The sequence below is a fragment of the Chiloscyllium plagiosum genome, unplaced genomic scaffold (genome assembly GCF_037043375.1).
Source record: "Chiloscyllium plagiosum isolate Xiang-an unplaced genomic scaffold, Cpla_swu_hap1 HiC_scaffold_3, whole genome shotgun sequence".
Taxonomy (NCBI): Eukaryota; Metazoa; Chordata; class Chondrichthyes; order Orectolobiformes; family Hemiscylliidae; genus Chiloscyllium; species Chiloscyllium plagiosum.
Window position 1 is genome coordinate 61,316,682 of NW_028270141.1, and position 16,652 is coordinate 61,333,333.

At 37.7% G+C, this 16,652-nt stretch overlaps 1 protein-coding gene across 1 annotated transcript; it reads right to left on the reverse strand.

Annotated features, from left to right (window-relative positions):
- Positions 1 to 6,222: 6,222 nt before the first annotated feature.
- Positions 6,223 to 13,235, reverse strand: LOC122543571 (transcription factor Sox-7-like). The gene is made up of 2 exons (XM_043682381.2): positions 12,892 to 13,235; positions 6,223 to 7,517 (listed from the first exon to the last, which is right to left on the reverse strand). Exons 1-2 carry the CDS (start codon positions 13,118 to 13,120, stop codon positions 6,652 to 6,654), a joined length of 1,095 nt encoding a protein of 364 aa, XP_043538316.1. The 5' UTR covers positions 13,121 to 13,235; the 3' UTR covers positions 6,223 to 6,651.
- Positions 13,236 to 16,652: the final 3,417 nt, after the last annotated feature.

The window sequence follows — 16,652 nt, forward strand, 5'->3', positions numbered from 1 at the left end:
GGAAAAAGTTTAACGAGAGGATGAGGGATGCACTCATTGCTGCCAGGGAAAGTTGGGACAGTCTGGTTCAGTCACATTTCACTTAAATTGGTACAATGTAGCCCTTCTCACACAAATTTCGTACTGTCTGAACATCCCTAGCCAACAACACTAAGAGGTCTCACTGTCAACAATTCATCTATGTCACAAACACCCATTGCCTGTCTCTAGCTCCCGTCCTCAGACTTTCAGAGTGAGTTTGCTAATTTTTCTGATGTGACTGCTGTTGACCATTGTCTTGTGATGTTGCAGCCAGAAGGACCCTGCCAATGATTGTCCATGTGTGTTCTGCAAGGGCAGAATCAGCCATCAGGACAGGACACTGAGTTTGATTGGGGAGGAGGGAATATGGAAGATGTGGCATCAGAAATGTATTTGAGCAGATTCACACTTCAATGCACTCTTTCTTTGTCTTGCCTCTCATGACCTATATAATCCCCCTTTAGATCTGAAAACTGCTTTGTTGCAATTCAATGAGGTGCTGAACAGCAATGGTGAAGTTTTCCTCAACTTTGCTCAAGGTGGCATTTGAGTTTTCCAGTGCAAGCAGTTGTCCTTGACAGTATGTTGCAGATCAGCATATTCCAAGGTCCAGAATTACATTCTGAGGGACACATTAAATCATAAACAGAGACACAAAGTTCATTGCCTGGTACCTTTCAGCCACACAATACACTAAAGGACTTCAAAATGTAATACTCTTCTGGCAGTGGTCTGTACAAATCATGTACATTATAAATCAAAGCACAGACCATAAGTGACAGCCAGGATTCACTTAGAGTAAAGATATGAAACTTTCTGGTACTCATGCAAGTAATAGATTTCTCGAATTTTCCTAATTGTGTATGTTGCAGCTGGAAATACTGCCACTGATCCAAAATTCTCATCTTCTTTAATAGCCACCAGAGCTCAGCATTTGCCTCCAGTGAAGTAGAGCTTGAAGCTATGCTGTCCAAGGATTCTCCACTGCTGTATCTGTCCCAGCACTTGCTCCTAGTCACAGGTAACATGTCCTTCATCATAGGACAACACATCTACTGTCTGGTAGTTGGAGGATTTGCATTCTGACTGCTTTTTGTTAAGGAGTTTTCATTTATTCTCCTCCAGCACCACCTTCTGAGGAATGCTTGAAGAACATGAACAAGATTAGAACTAAACCTAAATCGTCATGTCCATACCATCATTTTTCATTGTCTGGTTATATCAAAATAACGGGTATCAGTGATATATTCCATATGACTGTTGCTGTTTTACTCTGGAACCATAGAGCTGAGAACCTCTTGTTTCTTCAACTCCAATGACCATGCATGCCAGGATACAATTCATCCCAGCATTTCCTCCTCTTCAGTGGTTAAAGTGGAGGTGGCTGGAGGACCACTTTTACTTTTCTGCTTTTTCATGGTATCCAAATCTTTCTTCTCGAACAGGGAGAGAAAGAAAAAGCCAGAGTGTGAAATGTAAAATGTTTGCGAGGTTGGAAAGAGAATTTTTTGGGGGGAATCACTGTGAAAGATGGATGTGCATTTGCATTAAGATGAGGGTGAACATCAGTGATGATTATTTAGATGGAGAAGTGAGGAGGTGCCTCGAGAAAGAGAGAGAGAGAAAAAAAGAATGGGTGAAGCTGCAACATCTATGAGGAATGAGTTGCATGATGAAGGTTTGAGAAGGAAGAGTAAGGATGATTCGAGTTAGAGGCACATTAAGATATAATTCAATGAGTCAGGCTATTCATCTTTTTCCGCCCTGAGTACAAACACTCTATGCTACTTTCTCCCCACCCCCACCCTCCTCTCATCTATCTCTCCACCCTGCAGGCACTCTGCCTCTATTCCTGATGAAGGGCTTTTACCCGAAACGTCGATTTTCCTGCTCCTCGGATGCTGCCTGAACTGCTGTGCTTTTCCAGCACCACTCTGATTGTTTTCCGAGACAGGCCTCTTCCTCCAATTCACAAGGAACAGAATCTTAAAGCCCAAAGCATCATGTCAGAAAATACATTGCTGAACCAGGGTGCTACTGTGACAGTTGTGCCTGTATTTCTAAAGCTTTGGGCTCTGTCTGAAGACTTTTACTATGCTTCAACTCTGATTTTTACATGGTTCCATAAAGTGCTTCAGCTGGAATGGACTGCAGGTCATCATCAGACCTACATGCTTTAATACTGGGAAAACTTGGAATTCTGGCACAAAAAAGTGATTGGATTGAAAAGATGGTGACAACTACAGTGCTCAAACACATTCTGACACATAGTCCCCCCCGCCACAGTGAGCAGGTCAGAACATTAAAATTCAGCCGTGATTTCACTACTTACAGCTATACAATGTAAGTGTGTTTATTTTAACCTATTTGTGTTTGTTGGTAAAATGGTACAACAATCAGCAGAATATGTTCTTTGATCATTGTGTTTGTTTTACTTTCCTTACTTTCCAAGTTCTAAAGGGAAAAGCAACAGATTTTTTTCAAGGTTCAGCTGGAGCAGTTGTGTTCTACAGGACATTCTCAGAGATAAATGCCAACACAAGCAACAACAAGAAAAGCTCCTTGTTCTGTCTGAAATTTGCTGGTTTTCCAATGCAAGGAATTGTCCTTGACCGAGTATTACAGGTCAGCACATTCCAAGATCCTGAATTACATTCTGAAGCATGCATTAAATCATGGACAGTGGCACAATGGAGAAAGGTCTTTGCCTAGTACCTTTCAGCCACACAGTACACTGAGGGGCTGGAAAATGTTATATCCCTCAGGTAGTATGCTTTTCAAAACATGTACGTTGTAAATTAAGGTAATTGAAATGTAATGAAGCACCTCCAGGTGAAACACATTGAATAGAAAACTTTACACAATTGCACTTTCTGCAATGTTCAATTTGAAATGTTTTTGCTCTTGGGTTGTATACCTGACTTCTATACCTTAAATCATAAGGCTATTAAAATCATATTGAGTGGAGTATGCGTTACAGGTATGGAAATGTGTTGCTGGAAAAGCGCAGCAGGTCAGGCAGCATCTAGGGAACAGGAGAATCGACGTTTCGGGCATTAGCCCTTTTCAAGGTTCAGCTGGAGCAGTTGTGTTCTACAGGACATTCCCAGAGATAAATGCCAACACAAGCATCAATAAGAAAAGCTCCTTGTTCTGTCTGAAATTTGCTGGTTTTCCAATGCAAGGAATTGTCCTTGACCGAGTATTACAGGTCAGCACATTCCAAGATCCTGAATTACAAGATCCTATGCTTTACAGGTGCAAATTGAATTTTCATTCATGAGGTGAGGGCATCACTGGCTCGCTCAGCATTTAATGACTGTCCCTAATTGTCCAGAGGGCCATTAAGAGTCAACCATGTAGGCCAGACCAGACAAGAATGGCAGTTTCCTCCCTTAAGGGGCATTAGTAAACCAGATGGGTTTTCCCCAATAGTTGGCAATGGATTCATGGTCATCATTAGACTCCGAATTCCAGATTTTTAATTGAATTCAAATTTTACCATGGCAGGATTTGAACCCGGATCCCCAGAACATTACCTCAGTGTCTGGATTAATTGTCCAGCGATAATACCACTAGGCCATCAACTCCCTGAATATTGTAATATTTAAGCTGAGATGTTTTGTGTATGTTTACAAAGTTTATGAATAAAGTATATTCTGGGAAAACAAATCCTATTAATTGGTTACCTGTTAAAATGGTGTTTATACATGTAAATGACAAACTTTAGCATAATGGAAACACAACAATGCGATAGGGAGAGTGGACTGTTGTTGTGCAACATATTTAAACATTCCATGCCAGCAAAAAAAAACTCGGAAATGAATGTTCCAACATTGCAATAAACTGAAAGCAGCACCCAACTTCTGGATGAAGAATAGGGATGTGTCTGGTGCATCTCAATGTTCAATTTAACCTCAGGAATCACTTATAAAGCAATAATGTCTCTTACAGCATGCTGGACAACAAAAACAGTATTTACACTACAGTGTGTTGTGCACTTTAGTCCTCATATTCTGTACTATTTCAATTATGCCAGGTTATTTGGATTTAATGATCTCCTTGCCTTTTCAGGGTGGCCTCCAGGATCTTAGCTTCTTTCCCAAAAATTCCTCATCCACTACTTCTATCTGGCTAAATTTGTTTTCACCCTGATTAGCTTCACTTTGAACTCTGTATACTTTCCCTACATAAAAATATATCAACTTAAATGAGAACAGAAAATGCTGGTGAAATTCAGCAGGTCTGCAGTATTTGTGGAGAGAGAAATTGAGTTAATGTTTTGGGTCCAATGACTGTTCTTTGAAACTCTTCAGTTCCCAATCATCCCTCATTTGGTTTCATTCAGTTCCAATTGTTTTTCAGATTTTCATCATTTGGAACTTGTTTACTATTTTAATCAAGCTATCTTAAGTAAATGATAGCAAAATGTCCTACCATTTATACCTTTGTATATTTCATGTCAAAGTATTTCACTGCCAATCATAAGGCCAATATTGCCTGGGAGAATACTACAGTGTAAAGCAGCTCCATATGTGTTGGAAGAAAGCTTGCTGTGAGTAAAGCAGGTGCTCACAAACTGACTACTCTTGTGATCTCTACAAAATAAAGGTCCTGCATTGACACACATCCAATAACCTCAGAAAATATATGATTCTTACCTTTTGGTATTGACTATTCTATTTTTGACACTTCCTAGATAACCATAAGCCCATAAGACATAAGCCCAGACTCAAAAACAACCTGAAATTTTCCAAAAATCTTTTTTCTGGTCATTCCAGCCTCTAAATGATATCTTCTTCTTCATCTCTCCTCTTTCCTTATTCTTCATCAGAAAGGACGTGTTTGTAAATGTAACTTGACTTCTTGTCTACATATTTTAGTGAGCTTATTGCGAACTTGCAGCAACTCCTGTTTCTATTAGAGAACAGAAAGCTGTGGAATAGGTTTGGAGAAATTTTAATGAAATATTTAGAAGTAAAAAAGAAGGATATTTTTGAGAAACTCAGAGAAATATCTTCCATACTATAAAGAATTTAATTTTGCACTTTGATTGTTAGGTCATCCTCATTGCCCCACATCACATATGTCCTGAGCATCATACCTTCATACTCTTGCCAATGGAAACAGTGCTGGAAGATTTAAATTCTTATTTGAACTTTTTCTCCATTTGTGGGGGTAAATCCTCACTTCTCAACAAATTGGATTAAGTGAATTACTTGCCACATGGGGTAATGTAGAACTTAGTTGTTAAAATGTACCCAGTAATGCAAGCTTTTCATTGTGCAGAATTGTTCAGGTGAGTCATAATTGATGCTGACTTCACAGATCCCACACACTCATGCATCCCCCACACTCTAACCCACGCACACACCCTCTCAAAGACTTATACTCCATCACACCCACATACACACTTTACCAAGCTTTCACACATGCAAACTCACACTCTCTCACATGCACTCACACTCACACACGCTCTCTCTCTCTCTCATGCATGCGTACACACATATAAGTCTATAGGGTGAATTTGTATTTGCAGAATTATATTTGCAGATACATTCTATATTGCTCAAAAAATGCAAAGTTTACAGGCAGTCAATACATGTAATATTTTGTAAATTCCACTTCAGAAATAGAACAAGTCTGACTCAAGATTGGGATACAGCCAGACTCTATCCTTAGACTTTTAATGCATTGTCTGAGCTGAGATGTCACCTTTTGTTATAAAACCTTAAGTTATCTCGAGAAGGTGATGTAATAGAAGTTCTGGGATTTACATATTAATGAAACCTGCAATGCATTCTAAAAAATGAAAGACTTAACAACAATCCAGTTTTGTTCAATATATCATTTCAGTTGCATGACAATGTAATCTTTTGCTATAAATTCTATGTCTTATGATCCCGTTCCACAGCTACCTGATGAAGGAGCTGCGCTCTGAAAGCTAGTGCTTCCAAATAAACCTGTTGGACTATAATCTGGTGTTGGGTGATTTTTAACTCTGTCCATTTCAGTCCAACACTGGCTCCTCCACATCACAGAGATCCTAAATGGGCAGATGCCATGTGTAAAATGGCAACAATGCTCTGATAGTTACAAGTAAAAATTGAATCTGACCAAATATGGTAATGTTTTCATTGGATGGCATTGTGGATATTCATGAATGTTCAGCAAATTGAAAATAAAACAGCAATCAATACTCCATGAAATATTTATTAGATTGAAAGCACAGTAATTCATTCAGCATTGGATCAGTAATTTCAGATCAGTTAAATTTTCTCAATCCACTGGAAGAATATGCAAACATTTGAAATGAAAAGGCATACAATAACCAAACCGAAAAAGAAAGAAGCAATTACTGAGGATTTAGAAATATCTCTTGCAAACCCTTTACAAGCACAAACATTTCAGCATAATGTTTGGAAAACAAGCATCCAAATAGCAAGCAACTTTAAATTTTATCTTACAAATGTTGCAAAAATTACTTCAAGCCAATATAAATATGTTAGTCATCATCTATGAAAAAGCACGACTATTTTAGTTTACCGCCCTGAGGATATTTCCATGCCCAGAGATATTTGTAAATAATACTGTTGTTACTTTAAAAAAGTACAAGTCTATTTGTTTGTTCTAGGAGCTACTGTAGCTGTTGTAATAAGCTGCAGTAGCATCTGCTAATACAGATATAAGGCTCCTCTCTGAATTTGTGCCTCCTGGTGAACAAATGTCAGGCAGATGTGAATTAATTACCATTCCTGCTTGATTTAGATGACTAGAGGTGTTCAAATACTGATCAAACTCATTGCGGTCCACTTCTCCTAAAAGCTCAGCTTGGGTGATATGTTCCAGATTATCTAGGTGATGGTGATCATGGGGAGGAGAAAGGTGAACTGATGTGCTCGAGTTCATGCACTGTGGAGCCGGCTGCTGGATCCGGTTATAATAAGGAGGAGGTGGAGGATGGCTGGCTGCAGAGTGCATCATGGTAGATCTGTTCTGGGGAATTGAAATCTGACTGAGATGTCCACATTGGATAGGGCTTTGACTGTAGTCTGAATGATACATTAGTCCGTTCATCTGGGAAGGAGAATCTTCTGTACACTGAGTTGGAAAGAAGCTGTGATCGGCATCAATCACATCTAAAGGGGACATCTCAGGAGTGGGTAGCCCATAGTTGTCAAAGCTGTTGTTTGTTGTCTGTGTGTCCCTGAATCTGCTGATTACAGGAAGTCTTGAGGCTCGTGGATAGCCTTTATCCTCTTCCTCCTCCAGAGGTCCCCTGCACATTCTTCCACTGCGGACAGGAGGTCGATCATGCGGGATGTTGGTGAGCAGGAAGCTAGGATCTACACGTTTGCAGAGACGTTTGATCTGTTTTTTCCTCCGAGGCCTGTATTTGTAATTGGGATGATCCTGCATATGCTGGACTCGTAATCTTTCAGCTTCCTCTACAAAAGGCCTCTTCTGTGAAGGAGTCAGTGCTTTCCATGATTTACCTAAAATATATCCCATGAATTCAGAGGTAAAAATTATAAATCAAATTCATCTCCAACTCATAATTAGACATCATTCCTTCTATATTCACTTCTTTATCCATAAGAAAAATTATTCTATAACTAAATATACTTTTACAGTTAAAAAAAACTGACAGTTTGTGCTGTGAACAATAAACACTAATGCTTTATTTAATACCTTGTCACATGAGATTGTAATGGAGATTAACTGCTTTCAGTGTTAAAATTACGAAAGAAAAGCAATATTGTTAAAATAAAGACATTACTTATTGGTTTTTGTTTACCCAAGTGAAATGAAATATATGGTGAGCAAGATGAAAATCTTTATTTCTGAAGTTTAAAATATCAAATAGAAGGAGTTAGATAATTAATCATTTCTTCCTAAAGGAATTGAATGTCAGACAGATAAAACAATTATATTAGGCCTAATTCTTCACTTCCAGTTCTTTCCACAATGATTAAAGTCTCTCTGTTGATAGCCAACAGAGAGACATGGTTAATTGCCAAAATTGTACAAAATATTTTCCATGCCTCTCCTCCTTCTCAAATTTGTCCAAACCATTTCCTAAAGTAACAACTCATGTAAGGTGCAGTCCCCTTGGCATCAGGAGCCGTTTTGCCTCTGGCACAAGAGGACCTTAGATGGTCCGTATTGGCAAACCACTCAAGTATATAAACCAATCTAGTCAAGTCCATTCCTTCTATTACCTGATGTCCACATAGATGCTCTCTCCAATTGGTATCTTTGGAGTGTGAACTCTGGTTGAGATCAATCACCCCAGTAGGCACTAGAAAACATTGTCTTATAGAAAGCAAAACTTATTTTTTAAATGAATAAGTAACACTTTTGTGAGGAGAGTCCGAGTTCAAAAAGGACTCCAAATAAATATATTCAAGAAACATCGAATTTATTATAATTAATTTCCAAATTCAGTTTCCTCATGTTATCAAGAAAATTATTCCCAAAACAGTATTGACTATTGATCTGTTGTACATTGGTAGCAAATACTCTTGTTTCTAAATTAAGATTATTTCACCATTTTTTATAGCAGACATATTTGCAGTGTTTTGAGTCATGGAATGCCTATCCACTAATGCGGAATGCTTCGTACAGGCACTGGAAACATAGTTGTTGTAAGTAATTATGTAGATATTGGAAAAACTCCTTCCACCTTTTTGCATTTAAACAGGAAGAGGAATAATACCCTACTATAACTAGTTATTATTTGTCTGCAAGGAAAATACAAAGCAAAATAGAAATTTAGAAGGAAAACCCTGTCTTGCTTACAAAGTAGCATTTGACAGGGTGTTCAAGTCAATACCTTTTCTGTGCCACAAGACCATTGTTTAAACTTTGTTATTGAATTATTGAAACATTAAAAGAGATTTGCTCTTGGGTATATTTAGAATACAATCAATGCTGTGTTGTAATTTTGTTCCGAAATCTATCATGTCTCACAGGTTGATAAATTACTCAACAATTTTGCAGTCTGTAACATCTAATCCTTAAGAAAGTGTTTTAAGAAAAGCTGATTGAAAGATTAAGTTTAATATAATTCCACCCCCAGAAATATGAAAGAAAATTTGCAGTCTATTTAGACATATATTTTAGGTAGTAAATTAATTGACTTAAGATTCAAGATGATGACTCCACCAGATTCAATAACAGTGGCAAGAAGTGGTTTGCAAGAACTAAAAATAATATGTCAGTGGAACATCCTGTGCGTATACCGTGTAGATTTCCAGCAAACCCTTTGTAAACATATTGCCTCAGCTGTGGCTCCTGCTCAAAAGGCAACAAAGCAATGATAAAAGCCGTAAATGACATGTTTTTCTATGCACTGAGAACTGAATATGAATTATTACTGACTTTGATTGTCTACTATAAATTGTAGAAATCTATCTGATGAAAAAAACTCTATATCAACTTACTGCCACTCCTGAAGTTGATATCAGGCAACTGCTTGGGAATGGAGGCTGCACACTAAATATGCAAGAACTGGAATTGTTGTGAAGATCAAGTGAATAGGAAATAACTAAAAGGTCCCAGGTGATTACAATTTGGGTCATATTCTGCAATCTATATTGAAAAAGGAGTTTGATCTCTAACTTGGATTCAGAATTTGGGCTTTGGCTATTCGTATTTCATTCTGTAACATTTTTCGAAGAAGAATTCAGCTCTTTTAAAGTAACGTAGAAATGGCCCAAAGAAATCTTAGTTGGTCCATTTAGCCTTGATGATTGTTTTATTGCCAAAATGCGTCAAGGTAAGATAACATCAGTTGTCCAAGGATGTGCTCTTGTGCTTTCTCTAATATTATTCATTGACTAATGCCAGGGAAAAGGATATTTGGTGATTTAAACATTTATATAAAAGTAGCAAATGCAATGTTAATTACTGCTCAGATTTTGCAAAAAAACACTGATATCACTGATAATGATTTGGGATTGTTGCACTTTGGAACTTTTTAAACTGGAATAGTTAGCTATCAAGTCCATAACATAGGTTTCAATTTGGACAAATCTGCTGCACCATTACTTCTAACATTTACTAATTGAAAAAGACAGGTAAGAAGTACAGAAATTGAAGATCACCTTTCCAGAACAACCTACAGTGCAGATAATTTGATTGCTTCTGATGTGCTTCCCAAGTTTGTGCATTTATGACTCTACCTGACCTCAAATCTACTGTAGGTATTGATGCTTGACATCAGTTCATGCTTGTCTATTGCCATTCTAAATGTATGACCTTTCACATAACTTAATTTGAGGTAGTACTTTAGATTTACTTCTTTTGTATTATTCAATACTTCCTAAATTTTTTAAAATGTTGCTTCATTTCAAGATACAGGCTTCTCAATTCTTTCCCCCTAAATAATCATTAAAATCATTACTGCTCTTTACACTACTTCTTCTGTATCTTGTTCACCTAAACTGTATTCAGGGCACAGGGGTACCACAAGCTTATACGGTCTCATCACAATATCTACAAGCAGCTACTCTGTTAATTTGGCAATTCATCTCAGCTTCTTATGTGATAGCTTTTGATTGCAGCTTTATAAGGACTGGGTATGTTATCCTAGATGTTCCAATCGCCGTTATTTTTGTACTGGAATTAACCTGTTTAATATAAGTGGGTCAAGTGGCGAGAAAACCACCAATGGAAAATCTAGGCTGTTAAATGTCAAGTCCTATTTTTTTTTCAATTTCACCAGTATTAATGCAATTCATTGGATATGTATGCCACAATTAATTTTTCTTCCAATGTACATTATGTTGCAATTATCTGTATGGACTTTCATTTGCCACAGTCTGTCTACTTTTTGTAGCACTATTTAGCTTTTGTGGCCTCTATTGTCCGCTTATGAAATGAAACTTTTTCAGCACTCCAATCCCTAATTTAGTATATTGTATGGGTTTTACTAATTTACATTGAAGTTGAGTCCCAGTTGTAAGTTACAAATGGATTCATATATCCTGGGACGGGGGAGGGGGAACAGTGGGGGGCCTCCATTCCAGTAATTGGAGAAAATGGATTATCCGTACTTGGCCTTGCGGTTTTGTTTTAAATTGCTTTAATTAATTTCCCTTGTTTTCCTATTTTAACCCAAGATTATACAGGTGTAACCCCTTAGATAAGCTTTAGACACCCTACTCAATTCAAACTCCTCATTATATTTTCCTTTATGTGGAATATATTAAATGATGATCCTTGTGGGAGATGTTTAGATGCCACCTAGTGGATTTATAAAAATTCATTCAAATGCATCACTCAAAACAAAATCATGATTTGAATTAAAAGTCCATGACATGTTGCATACTGAATTAAAGGTTATTTGATACACATGGAAGCTATCTATACAGGAACACTTTGGATACACTAAACTGTACTCTGTTAAAACATACTTTTACATCCCTTTGGGATATAGGTACAGTAATTACATTTCAATGATTGCGTTGTTATGTAGGAAGGCCTGCATAAACTAACATGTCAGACCCATTTCAAACCAAATTCAGGCACAAACAAAAAAACATTATTAGGTTAAAATTATTTTTAAATTAATTAAGGATAAGCAAAAACTGGAGGCTTGACATATTTTTCTTTTAATCAAGCCGTCTCTACTTTATTTTAAAAACTGAAACCTGCAGTCCAGTCCTCTTACAGGTTATGAGGTTAACATCTTACAGAAGGAAAATTTATTTAATTCTTAGTTACATTCAAATTTTCTTGGGGTTATCTTTTTCCATAGCACACCATCAGATGGATTTGGTTGAAAGCAAAGCAAAAAGGAAGCTAAAACAAATCAACAACAAAATTATTCCAGCCAATCCAAAGCAATAGTATATACCTCAGCTACAAACTTAGCTATTGTTAATTTTTTTAAAGTCTGCAGACACAGCGTTTTGGTTTGAATGCAGAAGGTGGGACAATTCAGTGTTCAATGTTCAAAGGAATCACATCAGCATCTACGTACCTGCAGTCTTTAGGGTTAAAGCAAGATTAAATATAATCCTGAACAGGATAAATTTCACTTAATATCATGTCACAAAAGACAGTTCATTTAATAGTAAAAATGGCAGGATTATGTTATACTCAATCTGCTTTAAAATTATTCATGTACCATAATGTGTCATTATGTTTCAGAATTTTAGAAATTTATTATTCATTAGAAATTTAATTTGTCCCAATACAGCTTTTGTGAAAAGAAAGGATCATTAGTCAGCAGTGTAATTTTAAACAAAAGATTCCGGTAATATTTTATCATCATTTATATGGTTGAGAAATTAACAAAGTCGAGAAGACAAGATAATATATACACTTCAGTAAAGGGCCACATCTTGGTTCTGAAAAGAATAAATATAATTTTATATATTAACCACACTTTTTCTTAACTTATAAAAGCATGTACAGTGAAAAATGTAACCTTACATATTTAATTAAAATGTAAATTTTAAAAACTAAATCATTACCGTTGACCATACACAAAATTACTTAAATTTAGGAAGAGGCGGTAATAAATAAAAGTGTGTGTAATTAATGATGTTCCAGATTTGTTGTATTCAATTTTCTTTTTAATTGCAAGCAGTCTTCAATCAAAATGACTATTAATAGTATTCTGTGTTTCTATATTCTAAATAGAGTCATTTCCAGAAATTAAAATAAAACTGAGTTCATCAGTAAAATAATTTCAAATATTTAAAAATGTGACTTTTTACTTATGGTGAATCAATTTTCTGGTTTGCTTTGGCACAACTTTAGATACAACCTTGTCTATCTAAGTATAACTTGTGACTAATATGTTTCAGTTAAAATTATATTTGATTGATTTTTGTTCAAACTTCTGTGTATACTTACCCAGCATTTTGCTGAGCTCTGCATTGTGAAGGTCAGGATTTTGGATTGCTAGTTTTTTCCTCTCGTCCTTAGCCCAGACCATGAAGGCATTCATGGGTCTCCGGATTCGTGGTTCAGCTCTGTTCCTGCCTGAAGATTCGTGAGCTGTAAGCCCTGCCCTGGGCTTTCCTTCCCCAGCAGGAGAGTCCAAACCCTCTGTCCATGAATATGGGCTCATTATTGTAGCCATTACTGTGGATCAGATCACTTCAATTAAAGATAATCTGTCTAACTTTTGGAAATGTATGTAAAAGTGAGTAAGATTAAATCACAGTGGTGCTGATGCTTAAAGCTGGTGAGATGAACTCCCAGATCAGGAAAAGAGTCCCACATTCATTTATTCCCTTAGTGTCAGTTAGTGGCAACTTTAACCAATGACCATCAGGCTGTTTTAATAAAAGCTCCTCCCTTGACTGGTTCTGCAATCAAACAGCTTTGACTTGTAGGAACAAACTTAGAACTACAGAGCAGAAAAAGGAAGTGTTGCATTTGAACTTCTCAACATCTAAACAAAGCAAGTGATTTTGACTACAAAAGACTGCTTAGTATGTGTTGGATTGTGAATTATAGTAGGATATTGTAACTGTATTTTACAATAATTGCATTGCTTATGTTACATTGAACACACTAGAAAGAAACAATAGTCAAACAAAACCACCGGGGGCTCAATTTAACAGCATTCTCAGCAACCCCCGCACCGCCCCCCACCCCACCCTCCATTTCCTAAAACATGTGAGGGGATTTTGAAGCGTGATTAATCCATATCCATTGACCGTACAAAGGCAGCATTTGATTTTCTTTGTTTTAAACAATTTCTGTATCCAACCTGTACAAACCCTTCAGTCGATTAGCTGCTTGTTTAAGCAGGTAGCCCATTCTATGAATGGCTAGCAGCAGTTAAAGCTCGCTGCCCTGTTTAAAGATAGCCTACAATTCTTAAAGGGAAGGTGCACTGTAGCTGGAGCAAGTTGTGACTGTCAAGCAACAAGTGAATTTCACCTGGAATACATTGAATAACAGTAAAACATGGGAGACTGTGGGCTCTAAGGTTTCAGACATTCACTGGAAGCCTTGGATGAAGAAGTAAAAGGAAACAGAGGCATCCTATATCAACAGGGAGACAGGAGATCCTGCTGATGCAATCTCAGAATAGGAGCAAATAGCTATAGGGTCAATGCTAGGAGTTAAACACTGAAAGTCAAAACATAGTGCTAGAAAAGGTTCAATGACCTCACAAGAGTGACCAAGCATCTTCAACTGCCATTTCCTAGCAATTGCACAAGCTTAACTCACCACACCTTGATTACTCACCTAGCAACAATTTGTATCAATTTCACCACACATAGCACTGCTGCAAATCACACTCAACAGCGCTGCAAGCCACACTCCCACACTGCACAGCTTATACAGACTGCCAGGCATTCAACCATGACAGTCATATCATCTAAACAGATTGTCTAATACTGACTGACAATATTTCCCTCTTTCTTATAAGCTAAGGTGGAGTATGGCTGAGGTATCAGGAACTAACCAGTAGGGAAAAGGCCACGTTTAAGCCATGGGGGAGATGATGCTAACCATTATTGGGATGCTTATTGATATAGACGGTGGAGAAACTGACATAAATGATAATTATATCCTCATCTGTAATCCCACCTACATCCCATTTCTGCTTATGTCATACACTCTGCTGATTTAGAAGGTGCAAGTATTGTCAGCAAACACTTTTCCTTCCTCTAACCATCATCTGTGCAACCCCCACCCTTTTGTCTTTCTTCTTTCATATAACCAAGCACTGCAGCGTTGGAGAAATAGCAACATGACGCACAGTCATTCAATTTTATACTTGCAGCCACAAGTTCAGGTACAGATAAAAAATATATTTTACAGGAGAATAATATCTGGACCAAGCATGAGTCCTGCAGCCAAAGCAGGGGCAAAGTGCAGCACAAATGGCAGCATGCCAGATTCTGGTCACCCTGTTATAGGAAGGATATTATTAAACTGGAGTAGGTTCAACAAAGATTTACCAGGATGTTTCTGGGAATGGAGGGTTTGAGATTTAAAAATAGACTAGAAAGACTGAGACTTTTTCACTGGAGCACAGGAGGTTGAGGGGCAACCTTTTTGAGGGGCAACCTTTTTGAGGTTTATAAAATCTTAAGGACATAAATAAAGTGAATGACATGGGTCTTTTCCCTAAGGTGGTGGAGTTCAAAACTAGAGGGCATATTTTTAAGGTGAAGCAGAAAGATTTAAAAAGGACATGAGGGGCAACTTTTTTTACACAGAGTGTGGTTCATGTGTGGAATGAACTTCTAGAGAAAGTGGTGAATGCAGGTATAGTTACAAAGTTTAAAAGACATTTGGATAGGTTCATGAAGAGGAAACTTTTGGAGGGAAATGGGCCAAGCGCACGTTGGTGGGACTAGTTAACTTTGGGAGCATGGTTGGTGTGGACTAGTAGGACCAAAGGGTCTGTTTCTATGTTGTATGTCTATGACTCTATAACAGTGAAAACCTAATAGGTATGTGCATCTAAATGCTTTGTGCATTGGGAAACTTGGCAAAAGTCTGCGATCAATATCAATGAGAATGAAAGAGTGCAGCACCAAAATGACACAGGGCTTTGTGCAAAGGTGCCCATCCTCTCCAGCATGAAAGTGGATGCCAAGTTCAGAAGACTTGCAGATCCAACTGTGATGCAGTTGGTTATTGCCTCAGTGTGAATGCTGCATTGGAAACTCAGACTGCTATCATCCAACATTGCCTTACTGACATAGAAGCTGCAATGTTTCGCAGCAACGCATACAAGGGTCGCTGAGGGCCTGTTTTGCGAAATACATGCCGGAGGGTGTTCAGAAAGGTAGCATTCATCTTCCTAACCTTGCTATTCCAACCGTCTCTGTTGGCTGATAGTGAACCAATTTAGACTGTCAATTTCAAAGCTGAGATATTATTGCCTACAGCAAGGTTTTCTAGATCCAGATCTGTTCCAGGTTGTCCTCCTAAGCCATCTGCAGTCTCTTATACCGAAAATCAACAGCCTTCCACTAACCATACTGTGACCATTGGGTCAACATATAGTAAACAGGCACTGAGAATAAACAAGCATGATTAGTCGACTTCTGCACTTGGATTTACTTTATTTATAAATGTGGTTTGGAATGTATATTTTATAGTGGCTTTTATTTTTGCATTATGACCGAGTAAAACATGTGACAGTCAGTAGCAGAGGCAAGATGAGGTATGTTGGTGAAAAGAGATTGAACATTGCAACTACTGGTGTCACACATAGGTTTTTTGCAGACAGCTCATCTTGAAGGGGGTTATATAGATTGCCTGCACTCTTCATCTTCCTCCAGCTTTTTGCAGCCACTCGCTATGTAGCTGGATGTTAAAGCATTTGATTCAAGATGAATGGAAATTCAGAGTTGTTCTAGTAGGTCCAGGCTGTGAAAACATTGTTTCGGCATGTAAAAGCCCTGCCTCAATACCTTTTTTTGTGGATGCACAGTTTACATTATATGCATGTTGCATGCAAGTGCATGGGTTGCGCATTAGAGGCAGCAAACGTTTGGTAAGTGGATAGCCCTTGATGCATAGTAGCCCTTTATTTTGTTGTTGAACATTGAACTGCTACAGAATGAAGGCACCATGAATATATCAGGATAGCAAGCACTGAAGCGAACAGTTGGTCACTGAAGCGGAATCCCTTTTCG

Coding starts and splice junctions, on each gene's coding strand:
- LOC122543571 (XM_043682381.2), bottom strand. CDS start 13,120: ATGGCTACAATAATGAGCCCATATTCATGGACAGAGGGTTTGGACTCT. Junction 7,518..12,891: donor AGAGCTCAGCAAAATGCTGG/GTAAGTATACAC, acceptor GATATATTTTAG/GTAAATCATGGAAAGCACTG.